The 24,607-nt window shown below is 53.7% G+C and overlaps 11 protein-coding genes across 11 annotated transcripts; 6 read left to right on the top strand and 5 right to left on the bottom strand.

Moving 5' to 3' along the window:
• Positions 1 to 232: 232 nt before the first annotated feature.
• Positions 233 to 3,792, top strand: SODALDRAFT_376580 (hypothetical protein; the record flags this gene model as incomplete). The annotated part of the gene is made up of 14 exons (XM_028614829.1): positions 233 to 415; positions 486 to 495; positions 550 to 665; positions 710 to 840; positions 1,873 to 1,936; positions 2,021 to 2,083; positions 2,150 to 2,335; positions 2,547 to 2,623; positions 2,671 to 3,029; positions 3,143 to 3,205; positions 3,353 to 3,447; positions 3,506 to 3,580; positions 3,663 to 3,675; positions 3,747 to 3,792. Coding segments are annotated over exons 1-14 (1,398 nt in total), but the record flags the coding sequence as incomplete, so codon positions are not given.
• Positions 3,793 to 3,900: 108 nt separating this feature from the next.
• Positions 3,901 to 5,484, top strand: SODALDRAFT_105672 (hypothetical protein). The gene is made up of 3 exons (XM_028606487.1): positions 3,901 to 4,845; positions 4,953 to 5,210; positions 5,276 to 5,484. Exons 1-3 carry the CDS (start codon positions 4,062 to 4,064, stop codon positions 5,350 to 5,352), a joined length of 1,119 nt encoding a protein of 372 aa, XP_028468634.1. The 5' UTR covers positions 3,901 to 4,061; the 3' UTR covers positions 5,353 to 5,484.
• Positions 5,485 to 7,908: 2,424 nt separating this feature from the next.
• On the bottom strand, positions 7,909 to 9,093 carry SODALDRAFT_330560 (EF-hand). The gene is made up of 4 exons (XM_028611231.1): positions 8,883 to 9,093; positions 8,745 to 8,797; positions 8,591 to 8,664; positions 7,909 to 8,429 (listed from the first exon to the last, which is right to left on the bottom strand). Exons 1-4 carry the CDS (start codon positions 8,932 to 8,934, stop codon positions 8,084 to 8,086), a joined length of 525 nt encoding a protein of 174 aa, XP_028468635.1. The 5' UTR covers positions 8,935 to 9,093; the 3' UTR covers positions 7,909 to 8,083.
• Positions 9,094 to 10,218: 1,125 nt separating this feature from the next.
• Positions 10,219 to 12,448, top strand: SODALDRAFT_330561 (hypothetical protein). The gene is made up of 2 exons (XM_028611232.1): positions 10,219 to 11,207; positions 11,268 to 12,448. Exons 1-2 carry the CDS (start codon positions 10,620 to 10,622, stop codon positions 12,096 to 12,098), a joined length of 1,419 nt encoding a protein of 472 aa, XP_028468636.1. The 5' UTR covers positions 10,219 to 10,619; the 3' UTR covers positions 12,099 to 12,448.
• On the bottom strand, positions 12,188 to 12,961 carry SODALDRAFT_105760 (hypothetical protein). Its single transcript, XM_028606488.1, has 2 exons — positions 12,786 to 12,961; positions 12,188 to 12,717 (listed from the first exon to the last, which is right to left on the bottom strand). Exons 1-2 carry the CDS (start codon positions 12,849 to 12,851, stop codon positions 12,277 to 12,279), a joined length of 507 nt encoding a protein of 168 aa, XP_028468637.1. The 5' UTR covers positions 12,852 to 12,961; the 3' UTR covers positions 12,188 to 12,276.
• A 404-nt stretch (positions 12,962 to 13,365) lies between these two features.
• Positions 13,366 to 14,214, bottom strand: SODALDRAFT_356861 (hypothetical protein; the record flags this gene model as incomplete). The annotated part of the gene is made up of 3 exons (XM_028613945.1): positions 13,366 to 13,746; positions 13,877 to 13,955; positions 14,105 to 14,214. The coding sequence occupies 3 exons, from the start codon at positions 14,212 to 14,214 to the stop codon at positions 13,366 to 13,368; spliced, it is 570 nt and encodes a 189-aa protein (XP_028468638.1).
• Positions 13,968 to 15,593, top strand: SODALDRAFT_330562 (peptidase M22, glycoprotease). The gene has a single exon (XM_028611233.1). The coding sequence runs from the start codon at positions 14,280 to 14,282 to the stop codon at positions 15,348 to 15,350; it is 1,071 nt and encodes a 356-aa protein (XP_028468639.1). The 5' UTR covers positions 13,968 to 14,279; the 3' UTR covers positions 15,351 to 15,593.
• On the bottom strand, positions 15,485 to 17,635 carry SODALDRAFT_105777 (AMPKBI-domain-containing protein). The gene is made up of 3 exons (XM_028606489.1): positions 16,519 to 17,635; positions 15,740 to 16,307; positions 15,485 to 15,672 (listed from the first exon to the last, which is right to left on the bottom strand). Exons 1-3 carry the CDS (start codon positions 17,436 to 17,438, stop codon positions 15,619 to 15,621), a joined length of 1,542 nt encoding a protein of 513 aa, XP_028468640.1. The 5' UTR covers positions 17,439 to 17,635; the 3' UTR covers positions 15,485 to 15,618.
• A 904-nt stretch (positions 17,636 to 18,539) lies between these two features.
• On the top strand, positions 18,540 to 19,682 carry SODALDRAFT_330564 (hypothetical protein). Its single transcript, XM_028611234.1, has 3 exons — positions 18,540 to 19,026; positions 19,109 to 19,123; positions 19,205 to 19,682. Exons 1-3 carry the CDS (start codon positions 18,829 to 18,831, stop codon positions 19,511 to 19,513), a joined length of 522 nt encoding a protein of 173 aa, XP_028468641.1. The 5' UTR covers positions 18,540 to 18,828; the 3' UTR covers positions 19,514 to 19,682.
• A 106-nt stretch (positions 19,683 to 19,788) lies between these two features.
• On the bottom strand, positions 19,789 to 21,772 carry SODALDRAFT_322117 (Pkinase-domain-containing protein; the record flags this gene model as incomplete). Its single annotated transcript, XM_028609684.1, has 6 exons — positions 19,789 to 20,725; positions 20,812 to 21,145; positions 21,200 to 21,214; positions 21,285 to 21,384; positions 21,450 to 21,531; positions 21,630 to 21,772. The coding sequence occupies 6 exons, from the start codon at positions 21,770 to 21,772 to the stop codon at positions 19,789 to 19,791; spliced, it is 1,611 nt and encodes a 536-aa protein (XP_028468642.1).
• A 682-nt stretch (positions 21,773 to 22,454) lies between these two features.
• On the top strand, positions 22,455 to 24,554 carry SODALDRAFT_330566 (lysophospholipase). The gene has a single exon (XM_028611235.1). It carries the CDS (start codon positions 22,742 to 22,744, stop codon positions 24,311 to 24,313), a length of 1,572 nt encoding a protein of 523 aa, XP_028468643.1. The 5' UTR covers positions 22,455 to 22,741; the 3' UTR covers positions 24,314 to 24,554.
• Positions 24,555 to 24,607: the final 53 nt, after the last annotated feature.

The following is a 24,607-nucleotide window of genomic DNA, read 5'->3' on the forward strand; positions in this document are numbered from 1 at the left end:
CCCCCCGAAACCAAAAAACCCCCGTAATACCTACCTACAGTGGGAGGCAATAAGTATTTGAACACTCCTATGTATTTGAGGCTAGATAGTAAGCCATATGCCCTCAGCCTGACATTTTGTGGGTCGATGGTACATAGGCGTATTCAAATACTTTTTGCCAGGGGCTGTAGCTATGCCATCCGTACTTCGTACATACAAATCGCGAGCATCATCAGCCCAGGTGGGATAGTGTGGCTTATCGCATTTCCGCAGCAAAAGGAGAGAGCGAACCGTTCTTGGGGAGGGAAAGAGGTCCGTACGTTTACCTACTTGAATGAGCTCTCTTCGTCGTCAACCTACTCTCCCCGTGTCTCAGGTGCCCAGAAAAGAAATGACGTCCTGGCACGCAAGGCAGCTCTGGCATACCAAGTACATTGTATGAAATAGGTCGTAGATCGCACTTCGCGCATCGTCCTTCCTTCCGTATGTGGTATGGCAGCCACAAGTTCAGCTGCAGTCTGCAATTGCAAAATCCTTCTAGAATTCCCAGGGTCCTTTTTTTTTTTTAAGTGCCCAACGATGCACTCGCACTTCAAACCTCTGTCTCAAAACTCGGCGCAACCTGGCACAATTCCATAATTGTGGCTAAGAACCTGGAAGGGCAGTGGAGGCGGGGCAGCAGGCTGGTACCTTGCGTTAGCGTCTTCGTGGAGAAACTGCAGCGATCAAGCGGAAGCAGAAGCAGAAGCAGAAGCAGAAGCAGAAGCAGAAGCAGAAGCAGAAGCAGAAGCAGAAGCAGAAGCAGAAGCAGAAGCAGAAGCAGGGTAGTCGATTCCCAGCAATCAACGGGACAGGCCAGGGGTCAAGACGCGGCCACGGCACGCTAGGTCCCGGGGGGAAGGCACGGCGAAGAAGAGAAAGACTTGTTTCAACTCTTCGACATCCGCAGCGAATGGGAAAAGAAAGCCCTGTTAGGAGTAGGTAAGGTCAAAATGAAAAGAAAAAAAAAAGAAAAAAAGGAGGAAATAAGGAAAGAATGGGGGCGGAGGAAAAGGCGGGAATTTAGCTCGACGAGTACGAAGTAAAGAGTACGTACCCGTCCCTGTGGTCTGTGGTCTGTGGTCCGTCATCTTCTCATCTCCCAATGAACATCCGAATGTTCCTGAAAGCTCGTTTCTTCCCCGCGCATTAATCCGGGTAAGGTAATTCCGTATTTGGTACATTGGGGTGATTGGTGCCTGAAGTCGAAGTCTGCAGAGTACGTCGTAGGTACATGCCTAGGTAATGAGCAGCAGTGTGTACATACGGAGTAAGTCCTCAGTAACATGTACTTCGCAGAACCAGTCGTTTCGGCCCCTGCTCGGATTTTGACCCGACGGCTAAGATTTCTTTTATTTGTTCTTTTCTTTCTTTTCTCCGTTCCCACCCTGTTTGGGGGGCATGTCTCTTCTTGCTGCCGGCATTTGGCTTTTCGGCGCGCGTTGTACATTCGTCATTTGGTACTTCAGTCCACGCTAGCCATCCCCTTAATATAAGGTAAGGTACACGTATACCACGGGATTACAGAGAAGCAGCATCATTTTAAGTACACACCCGGGCAATTTTTTTCCTTCATCTTTGTACATATACAACGTACGCAATTTCGTCCCGGGAAACTGGACGCGCGATGCGTCACTCTGTAATACGCTAACTGTCTGCACCTTCCTCTGCTCATGTCGTTTAAGCCCACGCCTAAAAAACAAAACTTAGTCTTGAGCTATTCAGTAATTACCCCCCCTCCCACCTCCACCTCCACCTCCACCTCCACCTCCACCCCTTCTTTTCTTCTCTTTCTTCTGATCTGCTGAAGCAATTGGTCCGTACCTGACGCGGACCCAAGCCTAAATAAACAAGCTGGGACGGTCAGAGAACGATCCGGATCAATGCTTCGTCCAACGTCCAACGTCCAACGTCCAACGTACAACATCCATAAGGTACTCCCGGCTGGCCGGTGGCCTTGACAGAGTCTTCCTGAAAACAGCATCAGCTCCATACGTCGTAGCGCTCCCCGCTTGACCGAGACCTGACTCTACAAGCTCGCAAGCTAGTCCCCATTCTGGGCGTAGTTCATCTTGGCACGCCTTGACGCATGACACTTGAACGAGCCTCTAGGTGATCGGCGTCCAGGTAGTCTGAGGTACTATCTCTGTCTGTCGGGCATTACTACATCATTGCCCTGCCCTACCCTGGCCAATCTCAATCTGCTGCGCTTTCTCATCTCGTCTTCTTAGTGTATTATGGCGGGCACATCCTCAATCATCCGCTAGTTGAACGCCTTGCTTCTGCTCTTGTTCTTGTCCTTGTCCTTGTCCTTGATGTAACCCTTTATCCTCCCTCCCCCCTTTTGCTTACAACGCACTATCAGGATTCGGATGCTGTGGATGGACCCCCCATAACACCTTACCCTTAACTGTTTCCCCCCTGAACCTGACCGCCGTCTTCCCACGTTCTCATTCAGATCGATTGACTCCGCTCCATCCGCTCCAACCGTCTATCCTCTAATCCGTACAACGTACTCACTCCTGTAGGGCAGTCGATCTCTTTGCTGTCACTCCCCTGGTGCTCATTTCATTCCCAGGACGCTCCTCCCCGACCTCGACGTTCGGTTCACACTTATCGAACGACTACCCGCTCGGCACTGTCCTCGGCAAGACACCTCGAGGAGACCCTGCTCCTACTTTGCGCTGGGCATCTCCATCTCCGTCGCGCTTCGTTTGGTTTCAACCTGCTCTCAACGCCACTCCAGTGTCAAACGACCAAGGACCACAGCGAACTCGACGACGCCCCGTGCTCTTTATCATCGGCAGAAGCAGAAGTAGCCGCGCCGACTTTTTCATGTGTCCACCACCCTCGGTCGAGTTACTTGGCTTTGATGCAAGAAATTTCGTTGAGACACTCCTATCGCCATCCCGTCTTCCCGCCCTATCACGGTCTCTATCACATTCTCTTGAACCGCGTATCTCCAACCCTCCAATCTAAATCATACGTTACCGGCCCCCCATCAGTCTGGCGTCTGTGTAGAAGGTCCTAGGCTTCACTTACGGTCCTCACCTTTCTCATTCCTCACGCTCCCCCACCCCAATCCAACGTCGTTGTATCCTTTGCAACCTCTGCCCTTACCCAGCTACTCCGCCACAGAAACCACGAAATCCTTTGCCGCCGAATTCTCTTGCACCCGACGGTCTGGGTGCGTCCGAGCGAAGCGCCTTGCTGCTCCCGTGCCTATTTAGGTAGTGTCCTGGTTACCGAGTGTGAGACCCTGGTGCGGCTTCATCGCCAGGGAACACCACGCAGGGACCTGCCTGCTGGTTATGCTAGCCTTTCCCACTTGCAGGCACCTCCTGGGGTACTCCTGGCATCAAGCTTGACGCCTGCTTTGACAACTCAAGGCCCCCATTCGCCTCATTCGTCGGGCTCATTACTCACAGAGTGCGCAGCCTGAAAAGAAAAAGAAAATCTCGAACGCGTCTCGACCCTCGCTCGTCAGCGCAAAGACAACGGCTCGTCAGCGTTCTTCGTCCCTGTCTCCCCCCCTCCTCTTCCATCAGAATTCCTTCCCCAGGTGAGGGTTCCAGAGCGCAGGCTCCTAAGCGCTAAAGCACTCGAGGTGTGCTCACCACAGGCACGGGCACGCACACGGGTAGCGCCCCGGATCAGGTCTGCCAGGGCGTATTCCACTCTACTAGTATAGACTTTGCATTCCCATCGATTTTCTCGCATCCCCCCAGCTTTTTTCTGCGGGACCTATTCTGATCGAGACCTGGTCGGCCTTGGGTGAGGGCTACTATTACTGCCCTGCCACCTTGCGTCTGGACCCCCAATCCCACCTCGTCGCCTTAATTCCACTATATCCGACCTCCCACTGCGGTGCTCGCTCGCTCGATTGACTCCTCAGCTTGGAGTTGGCCTTTCGGCTTTTCCGCATTGGCGAGACAACAGACGCATCCCGCGCTGCGACTTGCGCATCCGCCGTACCCAGCCTCGACGAATCTCCTAACATCGAGTCCACCACTGGCACGCGAAAGTGGAGGACGGTCTGTGGTATGGAGGATCATAATCGCCTTCGAAGGCAGAATGAACAGCCCATGCACCCGGCATCTAACCCAAGATATGTGCACGATCCTTCGCAGGGACGCCGTTCCATGCCCGCCGGGTCCTCCGATCGTTACAACCGGCCCGCGCCGGTGAACACACCACCCTCTCAGGGGAGAGCGATTGCGGGAGCGGGTAGCTACAGCGCGTACAACTATCCCGAGCAAGTCACGGGGTCCTTCGCCACCTCCATGGCGGCCAATTCGATGCACTATCAGTCGGGGTATGGGCAGGACGGTCGGCAACAGCCAAGCTTTGCGGGCTACAACACAATGCCCATGGGTTACGAAAACCTGGCGGGTACCACAGGTTCCGTTTATGACGCGCAAGCGCAGTTTCAGCGGCAGCCTGCAGGTGCCTCCATCTTGCCAACCGACGTGCAAGCATCATATTTCCCCAACGACCCGAACAGCACCCCCGGCCCTTCCACCCTTTCGCACGCGCAGCCGGCCACTGCCACCCCCACAACGTACCAGTCATCATCCCAGTTGCAGCAGGGTTTCTCGACGACCAACATGTCCGGCGTAGGCGGCATGGCCCAGCCGACACCAAACGCGGAGGTGGCGATAGAAGAGCAAGAATACCCGGTGTCGGGGGGGTTGGAAGAGAAATGGATCGAATACCAGACAGCCTTGCGGGGCGTGTTCCAAAACATCCGCGCCGGTGCCCTGGAATCCGCGAGCCAGTCGCTTCTGGACGTTTCCAACTGGCTCTTGTCCCAGGTCCAGGAACTAGGTGAGTGGAAAAAAAAAAAAAAAAAAAAAAAAAAGAGAGAGCTAGTCGGATGCCTCTTTTTCTTCTTCTTTTCCCTGCAGAGTTTTGACTGACGACAGGAGTTGCAGGGCTGTGCCAGGACGACCCGAAGCTGCACCAAGACCGGATCAAGCTCTGGGAGAACTTCAACCACGCGTGGCTGGCGCTCTTCCAGGCCCAGAAGGACATGATGCAGCCCGGGCGGTTACTGCAGCGGCCGCAGAGCCTCGTATCGGAGGAAGGCCTGGAGAGGATGGGCAAGGAGCTCATTCGGCTATGCGACGGTATCGAGCGCCATGGCCTTGTGGACTACCACTATGGCGTCTGGGAGGAACGGATCCTCGATAGTACGTCGTTGCGCTGGACACTCCAACCTTGGGAGGCGACACTGACCCTGATCTACCTTGCCTAGTTATCCAAGAGTGTTTGGATATAACCCAATCCGCCGACGGCAGCGGGCCCCACGCTCACTCTGGCGGGAGCGGCTGATTTTTCTCGGTCATGACGACAGCGACGGGACGATAAAGCATGACAAAATTGCTGTTTTAAGCATCCCCCAACGAGACAAGAAGAAAAAGAAGAAGAGTGGTCGAAAAGGGGAAGAAAAAGAAAAGATTACAATGCCAAGAGTGGTCACTCACAGGTGTTTTGCTGTCACCAGGGGACGGCCTTGAACCTTGAGCTGTATATTTATTCTGCATACGGACCTAGAGTCAGGTGACAGACCTGGTCCTTTGAAGCCATACTGTGAAATGACTTCTATTTTCACTCTGGGAGTTTGGATAAGAAAGGATGCCACACGGGCTGGGCAGGAGTTGGGCTGGATGAGCTTTTTCTGCTCTTCTCATATGCATGACACGTGTGTACCGGACACTGTCTACCTTATGTCTACACGAAACTTACAGCATTTTACTGTCTTTGTGGTTTCTTTACGCGCTCTCCAGGCCAGGATATTCGGTGTTGAGCTTTCTTTCTTGTACGGGGTAGACACGGAGAAGTGTCTGAGGGAAGAAGAAAAGGGAAGAAACTGGGACAACGGGAATGGGCCATGGAAGCTTGGAAACTTAAAATCGGCGTGTATTATAGGTACGGTACGGATGGACGGGACAGGCGAGACACGATATAGACTATGTATTGCCTGTAACGTTGTATTATTTGTGTTTGTGTTTGTATTTGTGTTTTATGTTTATTAAGGTCTACAACGGTGATGCACGAAGGGTGATGTGAAGTGAAACGAAACGAAACGAACAGGGGCTTTAATGATGTTTCCGTGACGTTTCCATCATGTTTCCACATGGATTCAAGCAACCATATGGAACCAGCCCAGAAACTCCCAGTCACAAGATTCTTATCGTCGAAGCTGGTATGTCGTCCTCCTCACGAAAACCTACCTACTCCGTAGTTGGTGACCCTGCCGTCCCCGCGTCGATCTCGGGAGATTTTCTGTCCAATTCAGGCGACGATCATTCCTTGGCAACCAACCTCAACCAACACCCCGGGTTACCAACGAGTTCACGCGTAGTCAAAGGGACATGTGACCTGTCATTTCGGGCATCTTCAGTCCTCGTGTTCCACGCCCCCTCCTTTCTTCAAAATATGGGTCCAGTGTCAAGCCGCCTCGGTCTAGCTACGATGTTCGACACACAAAGGAAATAACGTAGGAACATGTTCCAGGGTCTTTGAATGGGAAACGAGGCGCTCTGCGTGCCCCGTACCTAGTCAGCCGGCTCATCGACGATTGATTCATTCTGCAGCACCCACCCGTACCTTATTCATGTATTGGCCACCCGAGAGAGACATGCAGATGGGACACACACACCATGAGTTGTAGCCTCGTCTGCTCCTCCAAAGCACAGCCAATCGTCACACAACCGTGAAATCTTATTTTGACGGCTTTGGTTCCACCAGTCAGCCTCGCCTCATTCAGCAGCCTCATTCTTGTCTTGTCCCGGCAGTCAGGAAGTCAAGCTCTACTTTGATAAGTGGGAAGAAGTCGGGTTGTCCGAGCGCCTATGCTTCTCGGGGCCCCCGTTCTCCTCTTTATTTTCCCGCTACTCCCTTTTCCTTCTTTTTTTTCGCCCTCGATCAATCCACTTAGACATACAACAATGCGGAGATGTATCTCGTGTGTATTATATTATGTATCTTCGGCATTAACTAAGGTACCTTAGGAATGTAGTCCCTTGGCCGCGAAGGGATCGATCGCGCCCCTTTGCGGCAGATCTGTCGGGACCAGCTGAACTGAGTCCATTGTCTCGGATCGGTACCTTAGGTGCGGCGGATGAGACACAGGGATCGGTTTGTCGTTGCCAATTGGCCGGCTTTCGAAGTAAGGTACTCCAAGGTCCATTCAGCCAGTCCTCGTCACAGATACATAACTATCATGTCAATCTTGCTTGGTAGAAAGTTGAAGTGGTGAAGTATCTCCAGGCCGTAATACCAAGGTATCTGCTAGCGTTTGTGATTTTGCTTCAGCAGAGACCCAAGGTGCTCGATATTGCATGGTGTATTAGTTCGAATCACCAGCATGCCAGCGGCAGGACAGAATAAACCAGGCCTGGACAAGGCTTCGTCTTCAGCGAGATGAGACAGACATGACCAACTTGCCTGTAATTCTGCTAGTCGGAGTCATCACTCATCATTCTAAGAGCCCTCGCGGAATTTCTTCTACTGTGGAAAAATGACTGCGTATCCAAATGCTTGAGCTCGTGCCCATCTCGGCCCCTGACCTAGTATACGCAGAGCCCTGCTAAGGCGTAGGGCAAGACGGGATAGAAGTCGGGCTTCCTTCCGCAAGACGGATGCTCCTGTTGGTAGTCAGCCATATAGCGCAGGACTGAAAGACAAAGCATACCAACACTTACCTGCGAGGGCACAATCTGCCATGTCGCCATATCAGTGCAGGGCCATTCATCATACTTCCTGTGTCATATATCGGCGGTATAGTAGGATAGCTCAAGCACATATACCAGCAGGAACCAAGAAGAACGATCAGGAGCACGTAGTTCTGGACTAAGACGCAGTCTAACCACCTCCTTTTCGCCGGGCTGCCTCGGGGTATTCTATTCCAAACGCAAGAAGAAACTTCCTGTTGCCCCCCCACCGCTGTCGTTCCTTGTCCGTAAACATCAGTAGTTGTCATGTCTCGTGATGCGGCCGCTTCGCTCATCGGCCCCTTCCTCCCCTCCCCTCCCACCCCCTCGAATGGGAAGAACAGAAACTAGAATTGATCCAAGGTCATGCTCATGCTGACGTCCGTGCTCTCGACCATCTTGGTAAACTCCTCGAAGCTGATGCGCCCGTCCTTGTCGAGGTCGGCCTCCATGATCGTCTTGTCGACAATCTGCTGCAGCTGCTGGTCTTTGAGGTTGCTACCCACCATCATCTTGAGCACAATGAAGAGCTCCCCGTTGCTGATGTACCCGTCGCGGTCGATGTCGTAGACCTTGAACGCGAACCGGAGCTTCTGTTCCTTGTTGCCCTTGGACGAGAAGGCGCTCAGGCCCGAGACGAACTCTTGGAAATCGACGTCGCCGCCGCCGTCTTCGTCGAAGATGGCAATCATCCTATTGTTGTCGGAGGGAAGCGAGCGCAAGGTTAGCTGGTATGCCTTTTTTTTTCCTCCTTTTCTTTTCCCTTTCTTTTTCCTTTTTCTTCTTCTCTTTCCTTTCTTCTTTTTTGCGCTGTGCCTGATGGCTGCACTGGGGAGAGACGACCATGGCAGTACCTTGTTGCTAACGGGTTCGACGAAATCTGGGGCAGGCTAAGGAACTCTTCGCGCTCGATTGTACCGGAGTTGTCCTGCGGAATAGGCTGTCAGGATGCCGTGCTCACCTCTACCGCCCCGGGGGAAGGGTTGTTCGAGGTTGGAGGAAACATACCTTGTCCAGCTTCATGAATCGTTTCCTTAGACGGTCGACTTCGTCTCTATCGACTAGCAAGCACCCATAGTCAGAATCTAACCGAGTACAAGACGGGGGATGTATTTTCGATTCTGTAGAAGCGGGGGAGGGGCTCACAGTTGGACCCCTGGACGATGTTGTCCAGCACGGCGCTGGTGGTGTTGCCCATGCTTGCTGAGTGAGAAGAAAAAAAGTATGTGTGCTAGAAGTACTCGTGTTGATGCAATAAGAAAAATCCGTCTGCCTTTTGTGCGAAACGCCGAATCGTCTTCGTGGGTGCAATGAGGTCGCCGTCGAGACTTTGGAGCCTGAATTCGATGCCCTCTGGTGGCCAAGTTAATTACGGTACGGTACCTACGGATTACCTTAGATACCTAGGTAGATACCTTGTCGCGTCTTCGTTTGGCAGCTCGGTTGCTGATTGGCCTGACGCTGAGCCAAGAAGTGACACTGTGCACAGACCACCTATCTCTGATAGAAACCGCAACCCAGCGAACATGCCTTCATCTTAGAATCCGTCCTGGAGCCACGAGTTGTACTCCGCAAGTACGAAGTATGGAGTGAAGACTCGCGGTTACCATACAAGGAAAGAAAGAGACAAAAAACAGAAGGGTCTTGTAAATATTTTAAATTCAAAGTCACGAGGACGAGCACTTCATTTCACACTGTAGAGACATGCGAAGCAGTATGACGTACCTCATTTTCCGACAGTCTATGTATGAATATTTTGTGGAAATACATGAATTTTTCTATCCGGGAACCCGCATGTCATCGTGATATATATTTCTCGATTTCTGAAAAAACTCTCATAGGAGAACCGCGAACCTATTCAGGATCAAGAAACAATGTAAGGTACCTACCTTACGAATCGAAAGATGGGATTGATATCGCAGCATTTGTCACGTGACTAATTTCTCTTTTTCAGCCACTTCGGGTTAAGCTCAAGCCCACCCAACAGCGAACCAAGCAAGACGGAAAAGTGGCCCACACCTCAGGGGGAAAACACGAAAGTACCTACCCACCAATACAGAGGGTAAGGGTACATGTCGCCCCCCAACAAAGACGTCCGAGGCAGCAGCTTTTGCGGACAGGGGGACGGCAAAAATTCTTCGCGCGGCAAAACATCCTCAACGTCACCTCATCGTCCAGCGACACAACGGCCATCAAAACAACAACCTCAACCACCCTTTTTATCGTCAAAAAATGCAAAAGTGAGCGTGGCAAACCATCGTGTATGACCTGAGCCATTTTTTTTGCGGTTATTCCGCTGGCTTTGCGCCGTTCTGCCATCCCTCACCGCCATGTCGACCCGAAAAGTTCGTGTCAAGAAACTCAACGTCAAAACCCCCCTCCCCGTTCTCCGGGAGGATGACATCGATCCCAGTGAATATGAGTCCTTGACAACAGAAACACAAATTGCGACCGGCGTTGAAGCTGCTGAGGAGACTGTGAGTCACCTTCACCTACCTTTTCGCGTGACTCTGATATCACGGGTATTGTCACGTGATGTTTGGGTGGACCCCCCTCGGTGACGGCTCACCGAAGCGGGTCTCCGTACGATACTTCACTTGACGCCGCCCCCTAAAACAGAGGACACACCCCACGCCTTGTTTCGCGGTTTTTAAAGCGTGAAGTGGCGTAACACCACAGCTGACACATTCTGCTCCGCAGGAATACCACCTGCAATCAATCCTCAAGGAGTCGGGCACTAGCAATGACCAGGAAATTCCCGTGCCGCCTCCTCAGGAGAGCCAGATCAACTATGATCAACTCTATCCTCTCCAGTTCCAGAAGCCCAATGCATATATCCGCTTCTCGCAGACTGTCGAGGAATGCATCGGGGTATCGTATGACATGACAACAGAGGATGACGAGTTTCTCAAGAAGTACAACAGCACAAGGAAGAGTGCAGCCCAATTGTCCGAAGATGACTTCGAAAGAATCATGGAGGTCTTCGAGGAGACCGCGGGGGAACAAGCCCCCTTTGCGTCCATCGACAACACTGTTGTCAGTTATGACATGATGGTGCCCTCACTCAACCAGCTCGGGTCGGGCAAGATCATGTCCCACACCAAGCAAATCTATGAGTACTGGAAAGCGTGTCGCCAGGAGAAAGGAAACACGTCGCTGCACCCCACTCTGAAATTCGAGACTCACCAGGAAACCGACGATACAGACCCCTATGTCTGCTTTCGGCGTCGCGAGGCCCGCCAGACCCGGAAGACCAGGCAGCGAGATGTGCAGAGCGCCGAAAAGCTCAAGCGTTTGCGCAAGGAGCTGGAAGATGGCCGCCAACTGATCATCCTCACCCATGAAAGGGAGATGCTCAAGCGTGACTTCCTCCAACTCGAACGCATGATCTTTGAGCAGCGCGCCAAGGTGAGGGAGATGAAGACCAAGCTGGGCATCAAGGGAGACGATGACGACCTCGTAAATACCAAGGTATGTTCTCCTCCAAACCATCTTCTTGACATGGCTGGTGACGCTGATGGTCATGTGCAGCCCCAGAGAAGGAAGGTGCCCGAAGTGCCCACCATTGCTCGCCCCACGGCAAGCGCAGTGCGTGTGGCTTCTCGGCCAGACGGTCGCTCGATGGACGCGGACCTTGTTCAACTGGCAGACAGATTGGCTGCCAAGGATAATGAATTGCGCGCCGATGTCGAGCAGAAGGTGCAGACCCATCGGAAGTGGAATCAAAACCACATTGATCTCACCCGCGATCCGTTGTCGCCGGTCAGGGAGCAAGGCATGGAGCTTAGCTTCCGCCCAGCCAAGGCGCAGTATTTGATGACACCGCCGGCGTCGACCTCGTCGGACTCGGAGGCCATGGACTTGGATGAAGAACCCGCTCCGGTGCCTGATAGACGTGAATTGCCCATCTTCCGGTTCACGGCTGGCGGTGGCGGCGGCGGCGGAGGCAGTATGGCCGGCGGTAAGCATGCGCCGCCGTCAACCAAACAGCCGGCATTCCGCAGGCGCATCGGCCGGTTGAATCGGTTGTGGATCGACCGGCGCGGCATAACAACTCCCCCTCGGGACGATGAGACCTCCGATCGATGGAAGTATGACCAGGACGATGACGAGGAGCAGCCAGTGTATGAGATCGATCCCTTCGATACGAGGGCGCTCAAGTTCAGAGCGACAATTCCGCTGTCGCCCTTTATCTTCCCACGGAGGCACGTCGGGCAGGAGGGTATGGTAAATGGCCATCTTGCGGGAGGCAGACCAGCACTCCCACAGCCGCCACAGCCGCCACATCCACCCGCCCCACTCGCTCAACCCCCTCAGCCAGGCCCACAAAGTGCTGCTTCTGGCTTGACTCAACAAGGCTAAGCTGCCTCTTGAGATTATCGTCATTTGAGATTATCGTCATTAATTCGAACTCTTTGCCAAGCAGCGTCTCTTGCTGTCGCGAGCGCTGGCGTTGGTAAGAGGTGTATATTTAGTTGCAGTGTTCGTATATACCCATGGTTTCGGAGGGTTTCGGACGGTGTTCGGAGGCGTTGCCTGGTCAGGCGTCTGATAGGCAGGCTGGTCGGCAAAGGATCCAGGGGCGGCGGCGTTCAGGATTGTCATCATGTAACGAGTATGGGTCTGGAGCATGCATTATGAGCTGGAGTTGATGGCATGCCGCTTTGAGACCAATAAATAAAAACAATAGATGCTTCAATTGCGGATAATGCACGACTGAGCTGACGCTTCCACGGCTTTTGTGTTGTATTCGTCGTGCATTTGTCGTGGCCTGACTCGAAGGCGAAGGGCTCTCCCGAAAGTATAATTGCGTGTACGCAATTCTGGACGGCAGCGGCGATGATATGTCGCCAAAGCATGTTGCAAGCAAAGCCAAAGACTGAAGGAATATCAACGTGATGGCTGGGATGGGTTGTATATATGCTGGGCATGCGTATACAAGCTGGTCGTAGTTGACAGGGCCGGCTCGTGGGTTGGCAGCCTGGTGGTATCCATTAGTTCTTGTATCATTTTTAGGTGCCCTTATTCGCCGATTGTGTATCAACTGACCTTGTGAGGGCAGTGGGTTACCAAAATCTGCCACCCATAGTTGGAGAGGCGTTTCAATTGTATCATCGGTGCAGTGTTTGTGGGCGTTGTGGGTTTGTGGGCTTCGTGGCGCCGGACGAGCTCGGTGACATTCCGTCACCTTTGCCGTTGCTGCTTAATACCATTCGGAACAGCGGGGTTTAAACCTCTATCCTTCGTGGGTTGTAGATAAGAGCCGGGCGGAGAAGATGATGGTGGTCAGGGGAGGAATTCGTGGTCGAGGAATTTGCGCGATAATGTTGCTGCTATGTGCAACTTTGCGGAGTGGCAGGGGTTCCGTTGCGATGCGGATTGGGCTAAGCTACGCCCAAAAGGCGCAGCTGCTGACAGACATACATTCTGCTTCGAGCAAGACAATCTGCCACAGCTCCGTACAGGCTCCTGTACAGACTTGATATGGGAGAGTAAGAGTGATTCGGTGCGCCGGAGTGCCCATTTCAACATGGGTTATCTTCCGTACCACAGTTCAAACCCCGTCATATTAGTTGTGGGAAGCGCCAGTCCTCGAGGCTGGGCAAGGGGTGCAAGCAGAGCAATCCTTTCAGATATTGGCAGTCGGGGCTCGCCATGTTGTAATCTCCTTCTGCAAATTCAAGCAGATGTTGAACAGGGTGAGGCAGTGAGGCCAAGTTGTGCAGATATGTATGGGCTCTCGGTCCGGAGCGTCAAGTAACGGCGCAAGAAGCTCCGAAGAAACGAGGGGCCACTTAGATCGTGAGAAGCAGGTCCATGGCAGGTTGCAGCGGCAGACGGACAAGGTGAAAACTGCTCTAAGGGATTCGAATAAGACAAGAAAATTTGCCCGCACCGAACTGGAGGCAGAAAAGAGTTGGTGATGGAGCAGGGCATGGAAAACAAAGAAGCAGAATTCAGTTAGTGGCAAGTGGTGGTTGTCGTGAGTGGGTTGTGTCTCTGGTGGGAGCTACGTACCCACAGACCCGAGTACCTGAGTACTTTAGGTACCCTTTTCATGTGTGTGACAGAGCACTGCGAATGTGAAAAATACAAGGGCACGGCTCGTGCACGGGCCAATAAGAGTCACCTCAACTCACCTTGACACGTACGGAGGTGGGGTTGGACGACTTCCGAGTACATCGGTACAGAATGTTGCCCCTCTTCTCAGGGCAGCATCTAAATCAACAACGCGTTACTCGACCTCTAACTCGGTATATTCTTGTGGAAGGACACTGGATATTTCAACTGTTTTGATACTACCTAACGTACAAACAACTACGGATACCTTCATTCGTTTTGTTTCTCGGATTATATAACAACAGCACTTGTATAGCCCGGTGTTCCGCAGCTTTCGGCGGCCTGACCTGGCCGAGGGCGCATCAAGAGACCCTTCGTTTTCCGGCCGCACTGTATCGGATTTGCCCCATCGAAACATAATCTTAAGAAGTCGAACTACGAATTTCGTGTCTCCTTGGACCAACCAAACATCCATTCGTTATCATGACGCAAAAACAGCCCAGATGGCGCGGCGGGCTTCTAGCCCTGGGCTGCGAAGGCTCTGCCAACAAGCTCGGCCTCGGTGTCATCCACCACTCCCCAACCGGCGAGGTCACGATCCTCTCCAACGTCCGAGACACCTTCGTTTCGCCCCCCGGAACCGGCTTCCTCCCCAAGGACACAGCGAAGCACCACCGCGTGCACTTCGTCCCCCTCGCCCTCCGCGCCCTCGCCGAAGCCGGCGCCGCCCCCTCGGACCTGGCCTGCATCTGCTTCACCCAGGGCCCCGGCATGGGCGCCCCCCTCACCGCCGTCGCCGTCGCCGCCCGCGCCCTCGCCCTCCTCTGGGACCTGCCCCTCGTGGGCGTGAACCACTGCGTCGGCCACATCGAGATGGGCCGCGCCATCACCGGCGCCGCCAACCCGGTCGTCCTGTACGTCAGCGGCGGCAACTCCCAGGTCATCGCCTACGCCGAGCGCCGCTACCGCATCTTCGGCGAGACCCTCGACATCGCCGTCGGCAACTGCCTGGACCGCTTCGCCCGCACCCTGGAGATCAGCAACGACCCCGCCCCCGGCTACAACATCGAGCAGCTCGCCAAGAAGGGCGGCGCGCGTCTCCTGGACCTCCCCTACACCGTAAAGGGCATGGACTGTTCCTTCTCCGGCATCCTCGCCAGCGCCGACGTCCTGGCCGCGCAGATGAAGGCCGCGAGGGCCAAGGGGGAGGACACCTTCACCGAGGCGGACTTGTGCTCCAGTTTGCAAGAGACCGTTTTCGCCATGCTCGTCGAGATCACCGAGCGCGCCATGGCTCACGTCGGTAGTAACCAAGTACTGATCGTCGGTGGTGTCGGGTGCAACGAGAGGCTGCAGGAGATGATGGGGGCCATGGCTAAGGAGCGCGGTGGCAGCGTCTACGCCACGGATGAGCGCTTCTGTATCGACAACGGCATCATGATCGCTCACGCTGGCTTGCTGGCCTACGAGACGGGTTTCCAAACGCCGATGGAGGAGAGTCAATGTACGCAGCGTTTTAGGACAGATGAGGTATATATCAAATGGAGAGATTGATCGGCCAACTCTGTATCTCCCGATGGCTTGACCACATGTTAAAGAGCAAATGCCAGGCCGAGCATGGCTCTATAAGAATCATCATAACCCAGCGTTTATTCCACGCCACCGACACCCAGTCTTGCAGAGCCCGAGTCCCTTCTGCCCTTGCCCACCTGGGTATGACCCGCGGATAAATACAAGGACCAATGCCCAGGACCACCATTCCAAGGTCATTTCCAGCGTAATAAAGAACCCTGCCGGCACCAAAACACCATACCAGCCAAGTTCACTTCCCAGACGACGACGACGACGTTGGTTTGTAGATGATTGTCGTAACATACTATTTCACCGAAAAATGTTAGTGGATTTGGTGTCTCCAGGGCAGGACGAGCGAAGTGTAAACACACCTTGTTCTTAAAACGAGTTGTGGCCGACACAGCCAGCATACCGTCCTTGATGCTGCTAGTGGCAAGGTGATTCAGGACGGTATGGTTAAGCGGCATGTTTAGGACGCTATTATCATCCTTCATAAGCACGGCAGCGTTCAGAATCGGCTTGCTGAGGAATCCCGGCAAACTAGGAGGCGCCGGTAGCTTTTCTATAGCCGTCACTGCATATTGATAAGCCGGCGAGTCCTCGGGTTGGTCGAGATCCATAAGATATTTCGGAACCTGGTGGAAGTATTGGCTGGGTGAGGGTACGGATCTGCCCCTCGGCAACGGTTTCCCCTGGTCCCCCTCCTGAGCGGCGGAGGATTTCGAATCTGTCTGTCCCGCTGCTTGATCCGATGTCGTTTGCTTTTGTGGGCGCAGATCATCTGCACTGATTTCAATATAGTTCACGAGATTATTACCAAAATCAACTGTCGTCGGCAGATCTGGCGACGTCTGCATGATGCCATCGACTAGGAAGCGCACATGGTGAGTGCCCGGAAGGATGTGTACGGTGCCAGCGAAGACGCCCGGCTTGCCTTCCCTGTAAAAGAACGAAATCGTTTAGCCATGGAAGCACATGTCTTACATGTCTTGAGGGAGACTGGAGAGAGGGCCGATGCCGATCGTGGATTGTATGTTGGGGAAGGGAGAAAGGAGAAAGGAGAAAGGAGAAAGGAGAAAGGAGAAAGGAGAAAGGAGAAAGGAGAAAGGAGAAAGGAGAAAGTTAAAAAAAAAAAAAACCTGCAACTTACACGGGATGGAGTCGTTGCTTGCGGTTCCATTGGAAAATGGTGCCAGTGACGTAGATCTTGTCACCTCCGCGTCGCCACTCGAGCCGCGTCGGGACAGTGGGCCTGGTCTTATCGACAATGAGTTCCTGTCCGTCGTCCTCTTCTACTGTAGCACTGCTCAAGCCCGAAGACTTGCGTGTCATGCCATCCGAGTCGAGGGCCTCGACGTCAACCACCGGCTCGACACCAGCAGCGTCTGAAGGGGCTATGATGGGTGATCCGGGGGTATGGACCTCCTCCTCGATGGGGAGCGGTAGGCGTGGCGGTCGCGTGAGGTACGACATGTCGCTGACGCTGTTCTGTGATGCCAGGCCTGCCTCCACGGGGTGGGCGTGGCCGGAGGCGGCGAGTGACCGAAGTGACGAGGATTCGGTGTGGCATACGGGGACGTCTACGGGCTTGCTTGGCTCATGGCGACTGGTCTGCCGGTCCTCCGACGGTTGAGACTGTGGGGCAGACGAGGAGTGGTTGTCGTTGTTGTTGTTGTTGTTGTTGTTGTTGTTGCTGTTGTTGCTGTTGCTGTTGCTGTTGCTATGGCTGTTGCTGTTGCTGTTGCTGTTGCTGTTGCTGTTGCTGTTGCTGCCCCGATGAGGGGTATTGTAGTGTGAACTCGGCGACGGGGAGGAGGAACTCGTGATGCTGGGGATCGGAATGGACTGGAGAGGTTTAGGGCCTTTGGTAATCGTGGACCCTTGGGCCTGGTGGAGGGAGGCTTCGGGAGGGGCGGCGATGCGCTCGGCGGTACGGGGTGGGATGATATGCTTGGAGTCCCGTTTGGAATGCTTGGGCGACTCGTGGGTTTGGGAATAGCCAGACGATGTGTTTGATTGAGACGACACGGGAATCGCAGGCTTGGACGACGACGAGGGGTTGTTGCCCATCTTGCCCGATGCTTCTTCCCTCGTGTGTCACGGGAGGGGCGGGGACTGGCGACGGGATGCGGTAGGTGGGACTGCAGCAGTCCGGCAAAACGAGGGTATTTAACTGCGTGGTAGACGACCTGACCAGCTGATACTCTCCAAAGAGGCGGTGTCGCGGCTTGTGATGGTCCCTTGTCCCTTTGCTACTAGGTAAGCTAGCTAGCAAATCTCGAATAATCGGGGCCGAAATGGACAGGAGAAGAGCGACGACCAAGCTGGTTGGGCTTGATTGAATCCACCAGTTTTGTGCCCACTTCTCGCCGACCTCGCACAAATTGCACCCAAAATAGAGATGGGAAACGGGTAGCAGCAGATCAATACCGAACAAATCCGTATAAATCCGAGCCAATTGAAATATGTACCAAGTGAAGGCAACGGAGGTTGAAGCAAGGATAAACGGAGATGTTCGAGTGCAGTCGTGCGAGTTCGAGTCAACTGCTGATACCAGCCTCACTCGGCATTCGAAAACTAAGTATCAGGCTAGGATGACGGCGAAAGCTTCGGATTCGGATATACGGGAGTCCCCTGATGAGTTTCTGGTTCGGTGGCTTCGGGTTCGGTCAAGTTCAAACTTCTCCTGTTCCACACAGCGAAAGTGAGAAAAAGACGACAATGAGATAGGTCGAAGGGGGTGCAAGATCGAGACGATGGCCCCGCGATCACAAACACAGTACGTAATTACGTGATGGCGTGGGGCTCTTGGTAACCCCCCCTGCAGGATACACTTCCTATTAGCGCGGATATGCCGTGTTGGACAATGTTCCTGTCACCCAACACCTTAGCAGCTCGCCGGGGCCGTTCGTCAGTTTGTACGGAGTACAGTACCTCTTTACGAGGGTACGGACAGGATACGAAGATACCGTAGTAATCATGAGGTAATGAGTCTAAAGCGGCATTCCTCGCTGTTTCCAGGATAAGGTACCGTACCTAAGGTACTAGGTACCTTAGGTATGCTATCTGTACTTCGTACAACGAAGTACCTAACCGTGACGTTCATGTCCGTCTCTAGGTAGGTACTCTATGCCATTCCAGTGTGCTCGGGCAACATGGACCTTGCCCAGAGCATCTCGTCCTCAACACAACTCGGTTCCCAACGCGTCAGCGGTCGACCTCAAGGCAATCCGTATTAGCCTGGAACAAGTTGATCCCCTTCCCCTCAGCTTATTGACTTTGATCTCGATTTACCTTGACCGAAGTTTGCGAGACGCATCTCGATTACTCCAAACCGGCTCTATAAGTCCTATCTATCTCTCTGCCTTACACTTCTGCAGGCGCCTGTCCGGTTAAACCTCGTCATGTTCTGAAGGGATCGCTAGGCCGTCAGTCCCTTCAACCAGCAGTCACTCCAGTCATGTATTGGCTCGGAATGGTAGTAAAGGCGTCAAGTGCGCTTGGGGCTGCCATTGCCTTGCCTCTACGGCTCGTCTGGTCGTTAGGCTCTTCACTGGTCGCCTTTATCCTCATCCTCCTCGCACCAGCTATCTACATGTTCTCGTATAGCTTCGGTTGGATTACGACCCTTATTAACTTCTGCATAAGTCCAGTCCAAGTAAGCTTTGCCCTTTCCCTCCGGTCAATACTACCTTAGTCATCTGTCTCCGTAGAAGACTAACACGGGGCGTCCTCGGCAGCCGCTCTACATTTTCGTGAGTCCTCCTTATCTTGGAAATACCCACCGCCACAGATTCCCCTTCCCTGTTCTTCTCCTCACCGGCTGCACTCTACAGATCACATGTGGCGCGATCGTTGGCGGACTAGCCGGGGTAGTCGTGTCCTTCACCTCAGAGGTCGTCACATCGGCCTTGGGACTTCACGATCGCGCAAAGGAAGAGGACTACGATGAGTCGATAGCGCCGACCCCGATAACCATGCTCACCCCGCGTCCTACCTCGAGTAGAACTGAAGACTCTTCTCCCCCCGAAACTGACTGGCACTTTCTCGAAACAATGGCCCCGAAACGCAGGGAACGGACGGCAGGGCTCGTATCCCTGTCCCAGACGATCCACGAGGAGGAAAGTAATGGTTCTGAGCTTTGACACGCATTCAATCCTAAATAAGGCGCGTCCCAAACCTCGTGTTTAGTATCTAACTACGGAGTTATTTGGTGCTATGCGGCAAATTGATGATCATGCGATACCGCGTCTTCCCGGGAATATTCCCTATCCAAAACCCTCCAACGCCGTTCCCAACCCGTGCGCCGCGGCTAAGATTCTTACAACAGTGCCCACAATAGTAGAGCAAGAAGGGCATATAAAAAAACATGGTGAGGCCCGAAGAAAGAAAGGTGCCGTACTCTCCGTTTCGTCAACAGTTACCGGCGATAAAGGTCACGCTCGCGGTCACGGTCCCGATCGCGATCACGTTCTCTGTCGCGGACCGGCGACCGACTCCGACTTCGTGTTCGACGATCCCGGTCCGGCCGCCGGTCATCCCTACTATTGCGCCCCCGACGGTCGTAAGGCGCCCGTTCGTCTCTGTGTCGCCCGTCATCCCTTCCGTAACTCGGGATATACGTATCGACATCCCCTCCTCCCCTCGCTGGCCGGTCCCTTCCACCCCGGTGCTGCCTATCCCGATCCCTATCACGGTGGCTACTGCGGTCTTCGCTGCCATCCCAACTTCCGTTAAAGTTATCTGCAGGAGGAGGCGGACGCGGCGGAAGCCCCCGTTCGCCTGGCAAGATGCGATCCCGTTGCCAAGCAGGACGTCGTTCGTCCCCGTTCCTGTATCCGCTTCCGTTCGCCCCGTTCGCCCCGTTCGCCCCGCTGCGGCCGCTGTAGACATCAGCACTGGTAAAACCTGCATGGGCGCCATGAGCCTCCGGGCCCAGGCCCACAGTTCCCCCCTTCGGGGCTGGAGGCAGGGCTGCCTTGCGATCATGGAACTTGCGTCTGTCCAACTCGTGACTTTCCTCGAAGGTAGGAAGTTCCCCTGGCTTCGCGGGCAGCGGAGCCATCTTGAAGTAAGGATGTTGAAGAGCGTCTATGGCATTGATACGTGCTCTCCAGTCAAGTCGAAGGAGCTCCTTAAGCAGAGATATCGCGCCAGAGCCATGCTCACGAAATCTCGTCGACAAGTTGCCAGGTCTCGGACGAGGTACAAGGCCCTCTGCACCAGGCAGCGTGTTCCACAGGGGCATGTTCTCTGACGTGGGAGACCCCATTAGGTCCCAGATGATCTCAAGCTGCTGGCCATCACTTTCGCCCATTAAAATCGGCTTGCCGGACAGCATCTCTCCGAAAACGCACCTAAACGAAAATATGTTAGCTGAAATTGCAGATTGTTCGCGCCATGGGGGAAGGAAGATGACGTCGTTGCGGGAAATGTATCTTACCCGACACCCCACACGTCGATAGCTGTGGTGTATTTCTTCAGGTGAAGGAGAAGCTCAGGGGGTCGATACCACCTAGTGACCACGAGACCAGTATACTCTCTCTTGCCCTCGCCAGCGCCTTGGCCAGGCTTCGGGGTTGCATCGTCGTAATGCCTCGCCAACCCAAAATCGGCAATTTGAAGGATGCCCTTGTTGTTGATGAGAAGGTTGGCGGCCTTCATATCGCGATGGAGAATATTGCTGTCGTGCAGATAGCGCAAGCCTTCTAGGAGCTGCAGCATGTAGCATTTGATTTGGGGTTCTGTGAACCGAACAGACGGATTGTCCAGGAGGCCTGAGAGGTCGTGGTCCATATAGGGAGTCACCATGTACATAATCGGTCGCTTACGTTTAACATCGTTGGCTGCAACATTTGCAATTCCGTAAGCCGCCCAACGTTCCATGCTGAGAAGAGGGCCAGGGGCCAAACTTACATCGAGGAGGGTGCTCGACGGCCATGTCCTCCAGCCGGAGGACGTTCTCATGAGACAACATCTTGAGCAACTTTATTTCGCGCAAGGCTGTGATGGGAAACTGTCTATAGTCAATCGTACTGGGCTTATCAGGAGGATGCAAGATATCGTGACGAGGTAACATACACCGTCCTTCTCGTTGTGCATGATGATCTTCTTCAGCGCAAAGACGGTACCGGTCTTTCGATTTCTCGCCCGATATACTTCTCTAAACGACGAAAGTCAGCATGCGCTTTACCCCTCCCCCCCCCCCCCCCCCCCCCCCCCCCTTTGGCGTTGTCAAACTGGTTGGATCAGATGGCCTACCCGAAAGTGCCCTCTCCAAGCTTGCCCAGCAGCTCGTAGTCGGTGATTTTGGAGCATCCCACGAAGTTAGATCTTGGTCGCTGATGCTTCAAGGCAAATGTCCGTGGAGATAGGGCCCCGTTTGCTTGGGGGGACGTAGCCATGATGGCGATGTGGCAGGTCGTTGAAGATGGGACAGGAAAATAATGAGAGCTCGGTCGGTCGAACTCGACAACGCGACGCAGGATTAGCGACAGGAGAGTAGGGTAAGCATCGGATCATGCAATTGGCTGGTTGATTCTGGCTGTGTGAAACAGGCGATGTCTTTCGGGTGCGTCGAATGCTCGCGACGCAAGAGGTTGGAAGGTGGAAAGTCGAGGAGTCGGGAGATATAAAAGGTCGATGACCTTCTAATAAATCTACCAAGTACCTTTTCGAAGTCATTACATCCATCGAAGTTGTCAAGTCAAAGTCGTTGGTCGGTCCAACTCTTGGTGGCGCGTGCACGGTCGGTAGTGGTTGGCTGCTTGGTCCGAAAAGGGAGACCATTTTGTACCTCTGTACTTCACTGCCTGCCCCAATCTCCATCCGTATAACGTGAATAAAAGGCTAATAAGGTGTCTTCATGATGTCTACCATAGGTACTTTAGGTAGTAGTCCGTGAACGGAAGGTCGGCCTTTGTAATGCTATATACAAAGTAGCTTTTCTCGTATTCACCTAACAGTTACTTAATGATTATTACCACATTGCTCCCATTGCTCGGATACTGTCCCTGGCAGTATGTATCGCACGTGGTATTTATTATAGGGCCACCTCTTACCGTTATTCCTGAGTAGGTCAATCTCGGGTGATAGTTAAACTTATAAGAGACCCGAATTTTTTCTTCTTCTTTCAACCTTTAAAGGCGATAAGGTGGACCTGGAACTGCTGAATCCCCCTGCGACGGCTATTTTCGACAGTCGGCGAGGATACACTGGCATCCATTGTATGAGCCCGGACGACGCCCCTTATCCGTACATCTCACTGAAACTGAGCGAAAATCTTTGAATACCTCTACAGATACGGTTAACGAGGTGGGATCTTACTTGGACCAGTGTGGTGTTTTCCTGGCTATCAAACGACAGAAACTGGCATGCCTGCGAACGGAATGGGATCCAACGAAACCCCGGAGTTATGCCATCCCGAGTCTCGGGTACTCATCATCATGACTGGCGGGACGATCTGCATGCAGCCCACTCCAGACGGTTTACAACCCATCGGCGGATTCATTGCGAACGCCATGGCTCCGCGCCCATCTTTCAACGACAAGTCACCGTCAGTCCCCCTCGAGGCTTCCAAGGGCAGTCAAAAGGTCGTGCTCGACAGTTTGCGGACGCCGCCAAGTACCTACTCCCGCCATGTCCGATATGGTGTGATGGAGTTCTCCCCTCTCCTGGACTCGAGTTCAATCTCGTCCGCAGGCTGGACTGAGATTGCTCAGACGGTCAGGGAGAACTACCGGCTCTTTGATGGGTTCGTCATCCTCCATGGCACGGATTCCCTATCATATACAGCGTCTGCCCTGTCATTCATGATGTCAGACTTGGGCAAGCCTATCATTCTCACTGGATCACAAGCCCCGATATTCAACCTGCAGTCGGACGCAGTGGATAACCTGTTGGGATCTCTGATTATTGCGGGGACTTTCGTCATTCCGGAGGTGTGCATATTTTTCCACCACAATCTCTACAGAGGGAACCGGACCACGAAGAACTCTGCAGTCAATTTCGATGCATTCGCCAGTCCCAACTGCGAGCCGCTCGCCAAGATGAACGGACTCGGCATCGACGTGAATTGGTCCTTGATTCTCCGTCCCACCAGGATTGCGGAGCTTGAAGTCGCCCAGCACCTCGACACGGCCCATGTGGCCTGTATCCACATCTTTCCAGGAATCAAGCCGGAGATGCTCGACTCGGTTCTTCGTGCCCCGAACTTGCGTGGCCTTGTCCTCCGAACATTCGGCATGGGCAATGCCCCGGGCGGCGTGGACGGCAGCCTCACGAAAGTGATAAAGTCAGCCATCGACAGAGGCATCATCGTGGTCAACGTTAGTCAGTGTCTGGACGGCTTCGTGTCCCCCCTCTACGGGCCCGGCACTGAGCTGGGTAGAGCCGGCGTGATTTTCGGGTACGACCTCACCACGGAGGCTGCGCTCACCAAGCTATCGTATCTCATGGCACTGCCGAACCTGACAATCGCCGAGGTCAAAGCTAAGATGTCCCGGTCGCTCCGCGGCGAGATGACCGAGCTCAAGCGTCCAGTCTTCTCGCACCCCGGATCTTCTTTGGAGACGGCTATAGCTCGTCTCTCCGTGAACGAATCGGCATTCACTGCTCTAGGGTGCGCTATCCGCGACGGACATGGCGAAACTGCCAAGCAGATACTCGACAGCGACGACGTCGGGTCCAACCAACCGCTCCTAAAACACGCCGATTACGCAGGGAACACCGCCGTGCATCTTGCTGCCGTCGGGAGGGCGGAGATACTTCGAGAGCTTCTCAGCAGGGGGGCGAGCGTCCATGTGAGGAATCGGGCCAACAACACGCCCTTATTTCTGGCAGAAAGGGTCGAGGACAATGAGGAGTGTGTTCGGCTGTTGAAGGAAGCAGGAGCTCATTTGTGGCAGAATGAAGCCCAGATTATAGGTACTGACAGGGCCGGATGAGAGATTCATGTCTCTTGTCAGAAGGAGTAGGCGGCGTACCGGGGCGGTACTTTTGGTTCCTCGAGTCGGTTCTTAGGGTAATTACATGTCATGTGTGTTGAACAGACCGTAGTTTTACGGTTACGTAACGGGCACGGATTTGACCGATATGCGGGATGCCGCTACTTGTCCCGTATTAATTAGTTCCCCGAGGTCAGCGTCAAAACGCATGCCGCTACGCGGCTATCCCATCAATGAAAGGAACGGACTGATCAAAGAAGTGGGTCCCCTGTATTCCATTTTTCACGTAGCCGC

The sequence above is a fragment of the Sodiomyces alkalinus genome (genome assembly GCF_003711515.1).
Source record: "Sodiomyces alkalinus F11 unplaced genomic scaffold SODALscaffold_2, whole genome shotgun sequence".
NCBI lineage: Eukaryota > Fungi > Ascomycota > Sordariomycetes > Glomerellales > Plectosphaerellaceae > Sodiomyces > Sodiomyces alkalinus.